Below are 19346 nucleotides of genomic sequence, written 5' to 3'. Positions count from 1 at the left end.
AGTTTGCCAATCAATCCATATTGCTCTATCGGTGACATGGTTTCTCTATTATCTGTATCTGTTGGAGGCGGAAATGAAAGCCTTATGGTGTGTGTGAGCAGGTTATCAGCAGTGTTTAGGGAACTTTAAAGTAACAGGGAAGTCAGAAGTCTCTATCTTATTTCCATGTTGTCAGGTGTTAAATTGGTGGGACATGTTCTGATGTAACTGTAACAAAAGAATTTTTTTGCGAGTTTTGCCTAGTTTTTTTAGGTAGAGGTGGTATACCTCAGTCAGTAGGTCTACGGGGCCAGCTAGGGGAGAATAGGAGACAATTGAAATGCGAAATACCTGTATCTTTGTGTCATGTTATAACTTAGATAGTCTTGTAGCTTAAGCACTATTACAATGTTAAAAATATTTTCTCATTGTGTGAACAAAGTAAGCTAATTCTTCTTGAAAATTAAAATCTGGCACATGCAATCAGAACAAACTCTCTCCCTTTGAGTCAACAGGAGGGTTTAAACCTTGGACTTTCAGACCCATAGTTCAGAAAAGGACTCAGTGCACACTTTTTGTGAATGTGTGACATAACTGTTTGCTAGAAATCAATGGCATTTTGGAGACAAGGAATTTGGGATTCTATCCTTGACTCTAGGACAAGTGTTGTTTTAGTGGTTAAAGACAGAGTAACCCAAAATGTGGTGTGGTTGAATAGCTAAGATTTGGGATCAAGATACACAAAACTCGATAGAATGATGGGCTTTTGAGACCACAGACTGTCCTTCTCACCAATATTATGATTGTTTCTTTGTATCCCTCATGGGTCTGTCTGTCTATCCATTTGTTGCCGCTCATCTTATACTTAGATGGGGCAGGGAGTTTTTGTTCTGTTTGTACAGTGCCTACCACAAAGTGGTGCTGGTCCATGACTGGGAGTCATAGGCAGTACGATCATGTTAGTCCTGGGTTCTGTTCTTGACTTTGCCTACAGTGACTTTGTATAACCACTTCGTTAGCTTGTTTGTAAAATGAAGTGACAGCTCATACTTGACTGTGTTCTAGGGTTGGGGATTGATGTTAATAGTCAGTAATAAGTTGGTAAACTGCACAGGAGTATAAACCACAGTCAGTAGAGGTGAGATTTAAACTCATGAGTCATGGTCTCCTTTCCCAGCTTGAAGAACTTTCCCTAGACTTACAGGGGTATTTGGTTGGGAAGTTACCCAAATGTCTGTGTTACACTGTCACTTCAAATTGATGCATTTCCTTTCGGTTCAACTTGGGGAAGTTAAACATTAAGCCACAGGCAAGTACTGCCTATTTATAACTCAGCATATGTGGAGCAAAGGATAGATTCCAGAGTGCTTAATTTTCTTGCAAATGGTATCTCCCTCTCCCCCACCCCCACCTGCCAAAAAGTGAGAGTATCTAGTGGAAAACTTAAAAAAGGTTAATCTTGTAACTCTTATCCTTTCTGTATCGGTCTAATTATCAAATCACAATGAAAAATTCAGTAGTACTCCAAGAATACTTTGTGTTTTTATTGTTATTTTAATGAGGCTTTTATTAAAAAAAATAAAAGTTTAAAGCTCCCCTTAAATTGAAAACTTCGGATTCAGATTTCGTGACCAACACCTCCATAATAAATTAAACATGTGCATTTGTTGTGATGTCTCAGCTCATTCAAGTTGTTTTGATATACACACACACACACAAACTATGTGTAAGATCAAGTTCTGAAAGGATTGCGTTGTTAAATAGTAGCTTTAGCCTCAGGATATATTAAAGATAAACACTTGTATGCTCTCATTCTCCGTGTTCTTTCATTAGGTTAGTGCATAGTGGGCACCATTAGGTTCTTGACATTTCTCTCATGCAGTAGTTAAATTTCCTGAGCCATCTGTAGTATTCCCTATCCTAAGTATAGGAAATACTGTAAATACCGTAAGTATGTTAAAAATAGCAGTGCAGTAAGCATCAAGATTTTAATGATGCTCTCAGTACCCTTTTTCATTATGAGAACTGAACAGCGTGTGACTGCCGTGATGGAACATTTGTGACCCACTTGTTTCTAATTCCACTGAAGCCGTTTTTATCTTACAAAAGTGCCTTTTTGGAGATTATCTAATGAGTTTAGGGTTAATGTGCTTCAGAACGTCTCTTGTTTACATTCTTCCTTCCATTTCTTTCATTACAGAGTACTGGTTATTCTAGTTCTGTGGTTTGCAACATGAATTTCTTCCAGCTTCCAAATTGCTTTGTCTTGGTTTTGCCCCAAATTTTTCAAAATATTTCAGCATACAAATCGTTTGCTTCCGTTAGGGTGCTCAAGACTTGGTAGGCTGTGGTCTCAACACATCATTCTCCCAGTATTCTTTGTTTTCTTGTACTCCACCTGTCAGTCTGTCAGTATTCTTCTGTTGTCTCTTGTCTTATATTTAGATAGTAATCTGTTTTGGGCTCGGACTTTTTGTTCTGTGTTTGTACAGTGCCTATCACAAAGTGGTACTGGTCTATGACTGGAGCTCTTAAGTGCTACAGTAATGCTAATAGACAGTTGAGTCCATGCTTCATGATCAGCTCCCACCCTCGCATGAAAGTCCCCAGCAGGAAAACATATTCGTGTTTTGGAATCTTGCTGATTCCTTGCTGATGGAATATTGCTTGCTGGTGTTCAACTGGTCATAGAACTGGTCCTTGATGTCAGAAGACAAGGAGAGTGTTGGGGCATACACACTTACAAGGTTGACTGGCCCTCAGATGTGAACAATTGTATTGCCAAGATTCTCTCTGATCCATTTCTAGGTGGCTCAGTCATCCCCAGAAGTGAGTTCTTGATGGCAAATCCCACTCCGTGCTCTCGGGTTTCTTATGAGCTTTTCCCCTGCCAGAAGAAGTTGTAGTCTTTTTCTCTGAGAGATCCGTTTGATGCTAGCCGTGTTTCTGGGAGGGATACGATATCCATATTGTCGTTTCAGCTCGTCATTGATCATGGCAGTTTTACGTGCATCACTGACCTGTTGAAGGTCCTCAGATAATCCAGTTGTTATGGTGTGAACCCTAAAGCACCCTATCTTTAAGAATGTTTCTTTTACTTGATTTGCTTGGTGCATTGGTTGTAGTCCACTTATCAAGTTATAAAACTCTATGCTTCAGGCACCCATTGAAGCAGGCAGACTGTGGCGGGACAACACCTTGTTGTCTGGGGACTGGCCAGTTTTATGGCGGGCAATGATTGTCCAGTGATATATGACTATCTCTCCCACCGTCGGAGACAGCGCCTGGTGCTCAACACTACGCCAGTGGAATAAGAGCTTAGAACTGGTGACTGCTGCCTCCTGTGTTGTGTTGATGCTCGAGGCGAAGCTGGAATACCTCTCCAGGGTGCAAGCCTGGGCAGATGATATGGAGACCCTGAGTTGGCCATGCATCAGGACCCCCCTCTTGGCATCAATGGTAAAATCCAGAGGGGAGGAAGAACCAATACCTCTGGTACCCGATCTGCTGCAAGAGTTGTCGGAAAGATACTAAAATATTAGTATCTGACCGCCTTTTGGGCTCCACTCCAGATTTTCTGTCTGTTTACTCTCATAGCCCTACATTCTCCCAAATTCACCCACAAGGCAGTGGGGCTTTTCTGTCAGGGATGGCTCCAGTCTTACAGCCTCCCGGGCTACCCAGAAGGCTGTGGGTTTGGGTTCATGAAATTCATATATGAACTCTCAAGGTGGAATAAACTACAGGTCCTCTTTAATGGGGTGTTCTCTGAGAGGCCTTCAGATGAAAGTGGAATAGCTACATAGTGTGCACAACTGGGCAGTACTATACCATGTACAGAAAACTTCCTGACTTTTCTAATGATTGTCTCATTATTCCCGAAGCATGACGTTTATTAGCAATAGATAGTCTAATTGAAAAGGAAATTGGCTGATTGCATTGTCGGATGAGACTTGGAAAACAGGCCCCAAATATTTTTAGAGCAGAGCCCTCCAATAGGAAGAATAGCTGTTGCGTAGCAGTGTTTTACTGGAAAAGCTCTTGTGGGGAAGCATGCACTCAGTATCTTCCTGCTCTACTTTAAAGCCCATGTCATTACGCTTACTTTCCTGAGTAGAACTTCATCCACCGAATTAAAACAAAACAAAAAAATACTAACGAATGTTTAGTATCATCCAACCTATTTACCTTAAAATGGTGTGTTCCTCCTGTAGTATTCTAAAGGTAATTACACTTAATTTCCCATTGGTGCTGCTGGAGCATTAGGTAGCCAAAAGAAATGGCTTCCTGTGGAATATGCACATGCAGACAAATCTGAGGCCTCTGTAGAAAAATACAGAAAATCTATATAATTCCTGTACATCCTTCAATGTTGGAATATAATAAACTAGGTAACCATTTAATTAAACCATAAGCTTTGCAGAAACAGTCTTTTAGTTTAGTTGATATGATGATCCCTGATCTTTGGGACCACTAGGTGTTACTGTAGTATGAATAATAAATAACCATTTTGGAATTCCTCAACATCCTTTTTTCTAAAGACGCCTAGTTCTAAAACCTAGATTTCCATTCTTCATTGAAGATCGTTTAATTATGAAACTATAACATTATTATTCTCCAAGTGCTTTCCCTTCTGGAATAATGCTACAGGTGTATTTAGCCTTCTGGAGAAATGCAGACTACAGCTGTAAAAGTAGATCCTGTACCCGGATACGTAAATTAGCTCTGGTTGTCAAGTGTGAAAAAAAGACCGTTCCAGGCTAGCATATTTAGTCACTAAAGAAGGCTTCACTATAAAGGCTACAGGACTGTTAAATTTAAGTTCCATAATGTATTAATTAAGGAATGTGTCTTGCTGGTCAACTGCATTGGTACAATTTCTGTCTAAGGATCTATGAATGAAATATTTTTATACCTGTATACTTAGGCTTTTTAATTTAATAATTTTTAAAAATATCCATGTTGAGTGTGGCTAAAATGTTCCCTTAATAAATATTGAAAAGTAATAGGACATTCCAAATATGGATACCTATGCACCCAGCTTGGATATTAGTGAGAAAAAAATTGCCTGTTTGAGATTTGATCATGCAAACACTTTTGCACATGTTTAACTTTACATTGCACACAGTGGGCGTTACATGTGTAAGGTAAAACACATGCATATGTTTTTGCAAGATCGAGACCTTAGCTTGTAATTTATTTTAAAAAGAGGCAGTCACACTTTTGTATCTCTAGCTATTCATCTGGAGGACAGTGCAATTTGGAGGGGGTTTTCACTAGAGGATAATATAATTTAGGGTTTAGTTATCCTTTTTATGTGTTTAATTTGTCCAAGACTAAGAATATTTTCTCTGATTCCTGTTACAATGTTTAGTAGGTTTCAAGTTAGACTCTACACTCTCCCTCCTCTTCCTTTTTTTAGGATACTATTATTGTTTTAAATAAAAGACTATAAGGACTGGTAAAATGGATAAAATGTAATTTTTAGACTTTTACAATAGTAATCTGGAGTCAAAAATGGAATCAGGATTAAAAGAATAATTAAATTCCAAAAATCACCCTGTATGTACAAGAACATCAAACTAAAATTAAAACGATTAGTAAATAAACATATTTAAACTGAAACTTTTTTTCACTTATTTTCTCCGCCCTTTCCCCTAAAAAGTCTCTATTGAGAACTAGAAAGGCTGTCACTTTGTAGTCTCAGGAGTCGGAGATCCATAACCTGACTTGCAGTTTGCTGTCTAGAAGGGAAAACTCATCCTTTAACCTAAGCACTCTGCTTTTTATTCCAATCAACAGAAAAACATGAATCTTCCATGCACAGCTTCCATCCATATGCTTTAAATTACTTCCCTTATCTTTCAGAGAAACTTCTTGAATGTCAGTTTCCTTGTCAACTGGTACGTTAGCCTAATTTTCTGAGTGCATGGCAATTTAACTTTACAAGTTGCCCTTTGTTATCACTGTTAAAGAAGCAACAACAACAAAAATAAAATAAAATATACGTTCTTTGTGACTACTGCCTTCCTAAGTTCCCATAATCTTATCTGAAAACATTTTCTTTCATGTCTGTACCGAGTAACTTACCTAGTTAAATAGCAGTAGTGGGTAATTGCGTTATCTAACATTAAAGCATTGTGGGATGCAATTTATATGAAAATATTACAAATTAAAATTGAGTGTTGTCGCATAGCATGTTAGCACTAAGAATGTTAAAGTTAAATCCTAATATTAACAAATGACTTCCAAAAATGTGTGTGTTGGGTTATGCCACTTACGGATCAATTTTCAAAGAAATCTGTGTAGAAGCGAGGTCAATATAAACCATATATTGTTGTTTATTTGTAGCCATGTCAGTTTGAGGATATTAGACAAGGTGCGTGCGATATTTTTTATTGGAGCAACTTCTGTTGGTGAGAAAGGCAAGTTTTTGAGCCACACAGTGCTCTGTATAGCTGAAAAGGTTGTCTCTCTCACCAGCAGAAGTTGGTCCAGTAAAAGAGATTACCTCATCCACCTTGTCTCTCATCTGTATATTGTGGCATTTCTTGGGGATACCATCATTCTGGACTTTGATTTGGACTCTGGATTTTGGAAAACATTAAGGCACATACAGCTATTTTGAACTGCAAACCGTTTTTGCAGGATTAAATGTATTGTTAGGTGTATAAACTAGATAATCTAAGGTTTCAGAGTAACAGCCGTGTTAGTCTGTATTTGCAAAAAGAAAAGGAGTACTTGTGACACCTTAGAGACTAACCAATTTATTTGAGCATAAGCTTTCGTGAGCTACAGCTCACTTCATCGGATGCATACTGTGGAAAGTACAGAAGACGTTTTTATACACACAAACCATGAAAAAATGGGTGATTATCACTACAAAAGGTTTTCTCTCCCCCCACCCCACTCTCCTGCTGGTAATAGCTTATGTAAAGTGATCACTCTCCTTACAATGTGTATGATGATCAAGGTGGGCCATTTCCAGAACAAATCCAGGGTTTAACAAGAACGTCTGAGGAAGGGGGAGAGGGTAGGAAAAAACAAGGGGAAATAGGTTACCTTGCATAATGACTTAGCCACTCCCAGTCTCTATTCAAGCCTAAGTTAATTGTATCCAATTTGCAAATGAATTCCAATTCAGCAGTCTCTCGCTGGAGTCTGGATTTGAAGTTTTTCTGTTGTAATACCGCAACTTTCATGTCTGTAATCGCGTGACCAGAGAGATTGAAGTGTTCTCCAACTGGTTTATGAATGTTATAATTCTTGACATCTGATTTGTGTCCATTTATTCTTTTATGTAGAGACTGTCCAGTTTGACCAATGTACATGGCAGAGGGGCATTGCTGGCACATGATGGCATATATCACATTGGTGGATGTGCAGGTGAACGAGCCTCTGATAGTGTGGCTGATGTTATTAGGCCCTGTGATGGTTTCCCCTGAATAGATATGTGGGCACAGTTGACAACGGGCTTTGTTGCAAGGATAGGTTCCTGGGTTAGTGGTTCTGTTGTGTGGTGTGTGGGGGGGGGGGAGAAAACCTGGATTTGTGCTGGAAATGGCCTACCTTGATTATAATACACGTTGTAAGGAGAGTGATCACTTTACATAAGCTATTACCAGCAGGAGAGTGGGGTGGGGGGAGAGAAAACCTTTTGTAGTGTTAGTCACCCATTTTTTCATGGTTTGTGTGTATAAAAACATCTTCTGTACTTTCCACAGTATGCATCCGATGAAGTGAGCTGTAGCTCACAAAAGCTTATGCTCAAATAAATTGGTTAGTCTCTAAGGTGCCACAAGTACTCCTTTTCTTTTTAGATAATCTAACAAATCTTTTATTATATGTAGCGTCTTTGATTCCATGATGGCTCTTTAAGGAATAAAGATCAAAGAAAATTTTAGATGTATTTCTGTTACCCTGGAGTTTTAAATATAGAGTAGTAATGGAAATTTTTCATGTCTCATGTGTTGGTTTAAAATTCACTGGCTGGTGATGTAAGTGGAAAGATTTACTTACATTTTTTGTAGGTTTGACTATTTTAAACTATCCTTTCTAAGTGTTTCTTAATAGGCATTTAAAAATAATAGAATTGAATGCATTTTTTATTCTTTCTCTTTATATTGAACAGTACTTTTAGTCAGTCATATCCTGGATTCCTCAGTCAGAGTTTATTCACTTTTTTTTTTTTTACTCAGGCAAATTCCCACTGAAATCAATAGAATGAGAATGGACTGCAGGATTTGAGCCTATTAGAATATATATATCAAAACATTTTCTAGAATTAAATGTGGTAATAGTAAATCTGTGTAATATAAATATAAAGGTATTTTGCAGTGTTTTTCTTACTGTATTTTGTATCATAATAAACAAATTACACTTACATTTTAGCAATAGTATGATGATTTTGTATAGGTTCTATTAGTTGTATCCTTTACAAGCAAACTATATGAAATAAATTATTTATGAACTTTTAAAAATGAAAATATCAAGTTTGTCAAATGCTGTTTACATTAAACTCTAGTAGCAATTACATTTTGTGTTGGACAACTTGGGTGAGAGGTACACACCTTCTGCACTGTATTATAGTTCCAAAAATGTAACCTTACATGTGTTAGGAAATATTTGGAACTGTACAGCTAAACACACAAAGGAGAACGAAATAGTTTGTAATTCTTTTAATGCAGAAAATCTGACTGTTTTTGTTTTATTTTTAGGGGTCCATTCAGTGTTGTGCGGCGATGTATCAACAGAGAAACTGGGCAACAGTTTGCTGTCAAGATTGTCGATGTAGCAAAATTCACCTCAAGTCCTGGATTAAGTACAGAAGGTAAGGGAGGACTTTTAAGTAAATTCTTGTTAATTTATAAAGCAGTTGTTTTTTCTGTGGCTGACTTCCAGTATCTAACTGTTAACTTTGAAGATCCTGTTTGTTCAATGTTGCACGTAAGTCTGAACCAAAGACTTCCTGCATTGGAAACTTGGAAATGCGTGGATCCTGCTAAATCTGCTCAAGTTTTAGTAGTTTTCATGGTTGTCTGGTTATAGGACTATGTACTAGGAAAGAAGTTGTCTCAGACGTCTTTTGTCCTGCCTAGAATCCTTTTGGAGAGGAAGTACTTTTGGTTAGAAGGAGAAGATGGACATGTTTTTATTAGTTTATTTCCTTTCTGTACATCTATATATTCTTTTCAGCAGTCTGGATTTAGGAAGTAATTCCTTATGAGCCATTAACTTGTCTGTGCTGAAAAATACTCACCATAAAAGGGGCAAAAGTTATACCAAACTGATGTTTATACATAAAAGATTGCCACCAGGCCATACAACATTTTTAAAAACAAAATTCTTACCTCACCCAACCTGGTTTAGAACAAACCACTAAGCCTTTTCTGAATTAAATTTGAAAATGATGTAACTTTATTTTGGGTGGATTAGTAGTTCAGTTTCTTCACACGGCCAAGGAAGATGATAGTGTTCTTTGAATGATTGTCCATGTATATTCCACTTCTGGTGCTCATGTGCATGAGATTGGATTCTACTGGACAGCAGTGTCCCTGGATGCTCTTGTGCACCACCACCCTACCCTCCACCCACATTCAAGGACGTAAAGGGTGGAGCAAGCCCAGCTATCCCTCCGTTCCTCCTTACTGCCTATGACTGTAAAACGGAACATCTGTAGTGTCTGCTTTTCTGCACAATGTGCAACTTTTCTGATTGTTGTGTGTGTATGTAGTGATATAGTCAGAGTAGTGTTCTCCTTTTTACGCTAGTTTGGGGATAACACTAATAAAGGAGTGTTATTTTTAGGGACTTCCTAGTACTGGGATTTTGCTACTTTGGCTGAAACCTGGAGTTCAGAACATCCTCCTCCTTAATGTAGCTGTTCTGTTCAATGAAGGGCACTCAAGGTGCCTTTTTCCTTTCAGAATGGGGCCTGTCCCTTATATTGCTCAATCTATCACTTTTTCTCCAAGAGGATGCAGAAGGTGAGAGAGACCAATCTTAAACTTTTTCTCCTGGAGCACTCAGCGAGAGCCTCCTCGGGACCAGAGGAAGGGACCCTACCAGGCCTGAGCCAGCTTCCTCTGTCATGGTTCCTGTGAGCTACAGCTCAGTTCCCAGCTCCTGGGCTCACTCTTCAAAGAAACCTTCATATACTGAGACAGACAACGTAGCTGTCTTCCTGCACCCAGTCATCTAAAAGGAGTGGGAAGGAACATCATGCTCACAGTAAGCACAGGCCTAGGTTTCCTCTTCCTAGGATGTAGTAAAATGAGGCATTGCTTTCTTCAGACTACTCAGGCAAAGGGTAGGTGAGAGCCCAAATCGGGTTCCTCTTACACCCTGGCAAAACCTGATATCTGAATGTGTGGTACTGTCTTAGGCAGAGGTCTGCACTTCACCCAGTACTGACTTCTTGGTACCAATATTTGTGTACACAGTACCAATGCCTCCGGTACCCAGGACGCTTGTGCTGACCCTTACGATACAGATGCTCCTCTCACTGACTTTCTCACACCAAACTTATATTTGGTATCAAGTGATCTTGTCGTGATTGCACAGCCTAAATCACCATTACTATCCTCAGCTATGAGTGTGCCTGTATGTTACAGATAACCAGTACTGTTAATGTACCAGTCACCTCTTCAGCTACAGTAGTAGGGGAGATTTAAGATGCGATAAGGATTTCCTGCCTTGATGCGAGAAGTGGACTAGATGACCTCTTGAGGTCCCTTCCAGCCCTACATTTCTATAATTCTGTGAAGACTAGCCCCATCATTAGAGGAGAAATTCTCTTCCCTTCTTGCTCCCATTCTGATCATAGTAGGGAGGTATCCTGCACCCATTCTCCTCATTCCCATGTATATAATCCCTACTGGTCAGATGGAGGATCAAGGAGCTGTCATTTTAGGCATAGACCTGTGGAATCTCAAAGAGAGCACTCCTCTTTGTATCTACCCCGTAACCCCCAGTCCTTTACGCCTATAATGTCCAAACTTGGCCATACTGGACCCTTGCGGGGATGCAGCTGATGAGGAAACTAACTCCTCCTGACCTCTCTAGAGTTACATCTCCCTTCACTATAAAAACTTGTAGAGTTGCACAAGAGGTACAGCTGGCACAAACTCGTTGTACACTGGGAAGAATAACTCCAAACAGTGGCACACTTCTTCCTCACCTGATGAACCAGTTATGCACTCTACTTCCACTCAGCCTAATGATTTCAAAACATTTTAGAAACTTCTGTGTCACATGGCAGATGTGTTAGAAATGCCTGTGGCGGTAGTGCAGGAAAAATTGCAGAAGTTTCTAGACAGTCTGCACTCCTCCATATCACAAGAAAGATTTCAAGCCACACTAGATGTGCCCACCCACCTACAAGCTCACCCCAAGACCATCGGTGAGGACTTTTCTCATATGGCCTCCTGCATATATGTAACTCAGCATACCAGACTTCATCTTCAATGCATGCAAAGAAATTGAAGTCTGTATATCAGCCAAGCAGGCATCACCTGAGTGTGTCAGTGCATGTCCCCCCAGAAAGTCCTGTCATTGTTAAATTAGTGGAAAGATCATCTGAAAGTCTGCAAGGGAATACCATTCTCTCCGCCACTGCTATTAAAGATGTTGGTGATAGAGACTTTCACATTTTGTTGGGAAGCCCATTTGAACAACCTTGAAACATAAGGTATGTGGACTCCTCAGAAAACACTACTTCACCTAAATGTTATGGAGCTAAGAGCTATTTGGTGGGTGTGCACAGTTTTCCTCCTGCTTATGAAAGACTGGCAAGTCAAATCATGATGGATAATACAAAATCCATGTTTTGTGAAAACAAATGAGGGGAGCAAGTTCCATCCCTCTATTATCAATAAGCTGTACGTCTGCAGAACTTTTGTATCCTCCATGGAATTGAAAGCCGTACACCTCACAGGATTACAGAATGTGCTAGAAGATGACCTCAGCAGACACTTCAGAAATGACCAAATGGACAGTGAAGGACACTGTCCAAACATATTTCTCAGGTGGGGGGGTCATCCAACCATAGATCTTTTTGCCACCAGAGAAAACTCTGGAAATGTCAAAAGCTTTGTTTCAGAGGAAGACACAATGCAGGAATTGTGTCTAATGCATATATGATACTCTGGTTCCAGGGCCTGAGGTGTGTTTACCCTATAAGTGCATTCATCTTGAACATTCTCAGGAAACTCGGGCAGGAATCACCCAGGATCATCATCAAAAGCTCTAGCATAGCAGAAACAGTTCTGGGTCTCAGATCTAAAGAATCTCTCCATCCAACCTCCAGTACCATTGCCTCTACAGCCAGATGTAATATGGCAAAAAGATAGTAAGATCCGCCCTATGGAGTCATACTCCCTGGACCTCATGGCATGGATGCTGGCTAATTTACCTCAGTTGAGCAAGTTCTCTCTACTGATGTCACAACATTCTTATCCACAGGACAAAGGACTCTACAAGGCAGACTTATTCTGCAAAGTGGTTCACTGTCTAAACATGCCAGTTATTTCAGTCTCTAGCTCAGATACCCAGTGTACTGGACTACCTTCTATTATTAAAGAACTCTGGACTCTCCATGACTCCCTGAGTGTTCATCTCACAGCCCATTTCAGCTCTCTACCCTCCAGTTATGGATATCTACAGTTTCACACCATATGGTAGCTAGATATCTTAAAGACCCTTTGGGAGTAGTGTCCCCCTACTTGAGATCTAAATGTTGTACTGGCAAAGTTAATGAGCCCACCTTTCAAGCCATTTGCTACATGTACTCTTTCTTCTTTCCATCAAAGTAACCTTTCTGGTAGCAGTTCCATTGGCCTCAAAGGTGACTGAGATACTAGGGCTAATTACTCCTGGGGAAATTCTATACCAGTGCGCAATGCAGAATTCCATGTTTCCCCTGCAGAATTGAGGCTGCAGAGCTGCTGGACACAACTAGGGGCCGCTGAACTCTGCAGAGCCCAGCTCGCAGTAGTGGGATGCCCAGCCCAGCGGGGATGGAGGCTGCATGCTCTCGCTGTCTGGCTTGATCTTCATTCTCCCTGGGATGGGAGAGGGCATGGGAGACCCAGCTCTGACAAAGGGTGTGGAAGGGGAGGGCTGCACCATGTCATGTCCCACGATGGAACAGTAAAGAAGCTGGGGGAAGTAAAGGGTCTGGGGGTACAGGTGTCTGGGCGGGGGGAGGGGAATGTGGGTGTGTGGGCTCTGAGGGTGATTGCTGAGGTTGGGCTCTGGGGTCCCCACAGAGCCCCCTCCAGCTCCTCCCAACTGGAATTAATTTGTTATAAGGAATTCTTTAGCTATCTACTCCTCAGGGAATCTTTGTTGTTGTTGTTGTTGTTGTTGTCTATATTGTTGACATACTTGTTAACAGGTATTTTGAAATAAATTACCAAAATACTGACGCTGGAGTGATTATATTGTGTTGTTTTGACAAAATATGCAGAATTTTAAAAAAATTTTGGCGCAGAATTCCCCCAGGGGTATATGGTGTACCAAAGTTCACATGCAAACTCCTGGAGAATGTGATCTTAATATTCTCTATTAGGAACGCTGAGATACAATACTGCAGTGTTTCCAAAAGATTGTTCATTTAAAAACTCTTTACTAAAAGAAAAGACAGCAAATTGTGAACTTACTGGTGAACTTACTATAAGAAGCTTCAGCCTGGAGTGAATTTTTACAGAAGTATTATCATAAAGAACACACACACACACTCACTCACTCACTCTCTCTCTCTCTCTCTCTCTCTCTCTCTTTTACTGTAGCAGTGCAAATGGCTTTACTCTAACAAAAATAATCAAACTTTGAAAAAATCCTATCGTCTCTGAATAGCAGTTGTTATGATTATAAATTGCTGTGGCATATTGCCTGAGTGACTGCTGGCTTGTAAGGAAAAACCTATTTACTGCAATGTTCTTTCCAAAAGTACACTCCATATGTGTGGCACTTATGTACATGGACATAAAAAATTACTTGGTGGCTATGCACGTGTTTACAATGGTTTTATAATGGAAAGAATTATTTCATTTAATGCCTTGTAATGGTGTCTGACACCTAATAAATCTAATATAGATTGAATTCTGTTGGAGCTAAACATTAGTGTTCATGGTCTTGCCTATTCTTTTATCAGTCTCTATAACGTTGTAATTCATCAGCTCTAATACAGTCTATTGATACCATGTCACTGTTCAAGTGGCTGCATGGTGTACTGGATTAGCACTGGGTCTTGTGCATGATAACACACTACTGCAATATTGCTGTCACTTTGTATTCTTTGTTCTTTGGAATATACAAATGTATATGAGAAGATGTAAACAGTTTGAATATTTTTAAATATCAGTATAAATGGGGTTATCCTGTACTTCCACAACACAATGTTCTAGAAAACATGAAAAATCAGTGATTCTTTATTAAACTAGTGAAGTCTTTAAAAATCTAATAAGAATATCAAAATAATCCATGTAATTTCAGATAATTGTTAATAGTAATGCTCTAAATTGTTAACAAACAGAAATGTGAACAGTGTTGTCCTTCTTTCTGATACTTTTATGCCTCGTGAAATTTTTACTACGCCTTTTTCTTTTTCTTTTCTTTCTCTCATCACACTTTCTCTAGCATTCTTCCTTCTCGTTTCTTTTCCAGTTGCGTAACTTAGTCTTTCCTGGTTTGGAGAAGTTTGAGTTTTGCTAAACCGAGTGTTCTGAAAAGACACCAGCTATCAACAGGCAATGTTAACTGTGTGTTAACAAAGATTTTTGCCATGCCACTTCCAATTTTTTTTCTTCTTAAACAGAAAGAGAAATGTTTATTGGTAGAGGTTAGTGGTCATGTAGGCAGTTGTAGTTTTCACACAGGTATGCAACTGATAACGCTACTGTTGCTAGGTAATTATCAAAAAGACCTAGCTTTTATGTAGCGCCTTACATCAGTCGGTCTCAAAGTTTAACATCATTATCCCCATTTTACAGATGTGACAAGACTGTTTTCTCCTCTTCAGTGCAGGGCTTTAGAAGACATATAGCTTTTGTCTCTTTGCAAAGAAGTTGAGACTGAGCAAGTACCTACTAGCTGATGCCAGGGGAATGGTCGTGGCCTTGTCTGTAGGGTCTTGTGCTTCGATCAGTGGGAGGAATGACTATAAGGCTCACCAGGTGCCTCTCAATTTCCAACATATTGCACTGATGCATACCTGAACTTTTCTGGTTTTTAGAGGTTTGAGTTTTGCTGAACGTGACATTCTGGAAGGGCATGAGATATCTCTGGATAACCTTAATTCTGCATTAATGAATGGTTTTTGTCAGGGAATTTCCTAGAGGTGTGTGAGGGTGTTTAACAGGAAGAAATGTGTTATAGGAGTTAGTGGTCATTTAGATGGTTATAGTTCTCAGGTAGCTTTGCAGTTGATAATATGGCTCGATAATAACAAAAAGACCCAGCTTTTATACAGCACTTTTCATCCGTAGCTCTCAACAAATTTTACGTCATTATTCCCATTTTACAAATGGAAAAATGAGGTGAGGTGACTTGCCCAAAGTCACCCATCAGGCCAATGGCAGAGCTAGAAATAGTGTCAGTCCGGTGATCTTTGTAATGGTTCACAGAGTTGCCATGTGGTTCCTAAGAGCTTCTCCCCCCCCCCCCCCTCCCCCCCCCCGTATGTTTTGTTATAGTGGAATGGGGATAATGGTCATGCCTGGAAAGGTTGCAATGTGTAGTTGCTAACAGGACCGACGAGAGAAGTCTCATCCATGGTGTGTCCCCCAAAACCTTGACAGTTTCATCACATGGCGCTTACAGTAACCTTAAGCATGTGAGAATGTGTTAGTCTTCTCCACTTCCTGCCGCACAATTCCTTTCAATCTGTAGCTCCCCCGCCAGCATTTCCAGCTCCCTCCTTCCCATTTCCATCCCATTAAGCTATTAGTTGGCACCTAGAAGCTGTTAACATATAAGAAGTTGCTCCTTGCTGTCTCAGATCCTCTGCTACTGTGTACTCATTTCCTTGGTTATTTGCCTTGAGCTGGGCCCCTCACTCCCACTACCCACACCCACCTGTGACTCCTGGGCTTGTTTCAGCCAGGCTTACCCAGCTATGCTGCAAGACCGTGCAGCCATCTCTCTCTCCCCCATACGCTCTGGTCAGCCCCTCCGCCCTGAACAGGGGTGATGTGTATCTTAACTATTTATTTTTTCTGGATTTCAGATGTTTAAATTTGCATTCCCTTCAGTCAGCCACTTCCCTAGCTTACACAGAGGGGCAGGGAGAGTGGCTCAGTCCCTTGCAGAGGGGTAGGGCTCCATCAGATCCAGCACACACATGGAAAGGGAGAAGTCAGGGCTGGCAGGTCCCTGCCACCCCTAGAACTCCAACTTGCTCTGCTACCCCTCACATTCTTCAGCCTCTCCCATATAATACCTGCTGTCCATTCCCATAATGCCCCATCCAGTACCTCAAATCCAAACCTGTCTCCTTCCATTCCCACCTGCTTTCACCCCAGTCACCACTCCCCTCCCTGTGAGCCTTTTGCATGTGTAATTTTTTCCCCCATAAATAGTTTCAGTGCCTTCTGAATATTTTGATGTACTCAGATTACATTAGTAAATTAATAAAATAAAATTATTTGGGAGTGGAGAGGGTGGAGGGACTTTGACCAGGCAGATTTTGTCCCAGATGTTTACAGTTCATTCTCAGGCTATGGCACACTTGCAGCTGTAGAGCGCTTTGGGTTAAACCAGCCTTCAGAGAGCGCACTAGGGAAAGCGCTGCAGTCTGTCCACATTGACTGCTTCAAGCGCACTGGTGTGGCCACATTTGCAACACTTGCAGCGGCATTGGGAGCGGTGCATTATGGGCAGCTATCCCACTCACTCAAAGCAAACAGTAAATGTTTGTCCAATCAGATAAGCAGCCGCTGTCTGAAACGGAGCTCTGAAATGGCACTTCCGCATTTGGGCAGCGATTTCACACCAAAGAGAAGAATGAGCAGTTGTCTTAAGGGGATTATAGGAGTTTCCAGAGGTCAATCACAGTGCAGTAACTTAACTCCTCATTCACACTGACCCTGGATCGTCTCAGCCAGTATGCAACAGCCATTATCCATCTCGCCGAGGTGAAGTACCAGGAGCACTCCAGCCAGGGAGTCAAAGCGCTCTATGTGCCTTGCCAGTGTGGATGGGGAGTAAGGTAGAGCGCTCTGGGTGGCTTTACTGTGGTATAAAGTGCAAGTGTAGCCAAGCCCTCAGACTTCTTCACAAGGTGGGTTTCAAACTTCAAAGTTTCAAGTTTAGAGAGGTGTTAAGTGGCCCATTCACCTAAACCAGAATGTTCTTGGATGAAAGAGACTACCCAAAGGAGATGAATAGAGCGTGAAGCAAAAGCTCTGAGACATGTGAACTGCTCCATTCATGTCAGTGGGTATTCCCGTCCCCACCCAGTGCTGGGGAGTCTTTGATTTGAGAGAATCCTAGAATTATAGGACTGGACGCAGAGGCGTCAACTTCCTGAATTCCTGGGTGGGTGCTCAACCTCCACTCTGCCCCTTGCCATCCCATTCTCCCCCTCCTCCCCCCCCCCAGTCTTCCTGCACCCCCTCCCCTCCTCGCTCTCTCCCTCAGCGCCTCCTGCATGCTGCTGAAAAGCTGATTCAGCAGCATGGGAGGCGCTGGGGAGGATGGGGAGGAGCTGATCGGTGGGGCCCGCTAGCGGGCAGGAGAGTGCGGGTGGGAGGGGGAGAGGAGCTGATCTGTAGGGCTGCCAGTGTGTGCTAAGCACCCACTATTTTTTTTTTTCCGTGGGTGTTCCAGTCCTGGAGTATCTATGGAGTCGGTGCCTATGACTGGAAGGGACCTGTAGAGATCTTCTAGTCCAATCCCGTACACTCAAGGAATGACTAAGTATTATCTAGAACAGTGATTCTCAACCAGGGGTTTGGGGTTTCAGGGGGTCTGCCAAAATAAACCAGAGAGCAGGGCTGGTGTTACTCACTGGGGCACAGGGCAGAAAGCTGAAGCCTGAGCAACTTAACTTTGAGGGGCTCACTGTGGCGTGAGGCCCTGGGCAATTGCCCTGCTTGCTACACCCTAATGTCAGCCCTGACTTTTAATCTACTTGATATGCAGAAAAACGGTAGTGGTACAGGTGGGCTTTCGAGTTTTATAGCATGTTGGGGAGAGTTCTGGTCTATATCAGAAAGAAAAAGATTGAGAACCTCTGATCTAGACCATTCCTGACAGGACTGGAAGGGGGAGGTTATCTAGTCCAGGCCCCTGCACTCATGGCAGGATTAAGTATTATCTAGACCATCCCTGACAGGTGTTTGTCTAACCTGCTCTTAAAAATCTCCAATGACGGAGATTCCACAACCTCCCTAGGCAGTTTATTCTGGTGCTTAACCACCCTGACAGGAAGTTTTTCCTAATGTCCAACCTAAACCACCCTTGCTGCAATTTAAGCCCATTGCTTCTTGTCCTATCCTCAGAGGTTAAGGTGAATAATTTTTCTATCTCTTCCTTATGACAACCTTTGATGGACTTGATAACTAGTATTATGTCCCCTCTCAGTCTTCTCTTTTCCAGACTAAACAAACCCAGTTTTTTCAGTCTTCCCTCACAGGTCATGTTTCTAAACCTTTATTCATTTCTGTTGCTCTTCTCAAGACTTTCTCCAGTTTGTCCATGTCTTTCCTGAAATGTGGCACCCAGAACTGGACACAATACTCCAGTTGAGGCCTACTCAGTGCAGAGTAGAGCAGAAGAATTACTTGTGTCTTGCTTACAACACTCCTGCTGTGCAGCCTAGCAAGATGTTTACTTTTTTTGCAATAGTTTTTACACTGTTGATTGATATTTAGCTTGTGCTCCTCTATGACCTCCAGATCCCTTTCTGCAGAACTCCTTCCTAGGCAGTCACTGCACACATTTGTATGTGTGCAACTGATTGTTCCTTCCTAAGTGGAGTACTTTGCATTTGTCCTTATTTAATTGCATCCTATTTCAGACCATTTCTCCAGTTTATCCAGATCATTTTGAATTTTAATCCTATCCTCCAAATCACTTGCAACCCCTTCCAGCTAGGTATTGTCTGCAAACTTTAAGTGTACTCTCTATGCCATTATCTAAATAATCGATGAAGATATTCAACAGAAAGAAACCCAGGACCGATCCCTGCGGAACCCCCATTGGACATGTGCCTTCCAGCTTGACTGTGAGCCACTTATTATTTAGCAGGCATTAATCGACAATGTGCGTCGTCATCTGTGTTGTGCTGCAGCTGCACAAAGGGCTGTCATGAAGGCCCCAGCGATACTGGTTAGTTGCACAGAGACCTTGCCTGGTCTGGAACC

The 19346-nt window shown here is 41.3% G+C and overlaps 1 protein-coding gene across 15 annotated transcripts in view; it reads left to right on the top strand.

Moving 5' to 3' along the window:
* The window catches only part of CASK (calcium/calmodulin dependent serine protein kinase), a 420858-nt gene that overhangs the window by 103484 nt on the left and 298028 nt on the right, over window positions 1-19346 (top strand). For all 15 annotated transcript variants that reach the window (XM_037902700.2, XM_037902680.2, XM_037902719.2 and 12 more), the window contains one exon: window positions 8697-8809. In XM_037902700.2, coding sequence (XP_037758628.1) covers window positions 8697-8809 — 113 coding nt within the window. The remainder of the gene's footprint in view (window positions 1-8696; window positions 8810-19346) is intronic.

The sequence above is a fragment of the Chelonia mydas genome, chromosome 1, assembly GCF_015237465.2.
Source record: "Chelonia mydas isolate rCheMyd1 chromosome 1, rCheMyd1.pri.v2, whole genome shotgun sequence".
NCBI lineage: Eukaryota > Metazoa > Chordata > Testudines > Cheloniidae > Chelonia > Chelonia mydas.
Note: the sequence above shows the minus strand (reverse complement) of the source record. Positions and strands in the feature narration are given on the sequence as shown.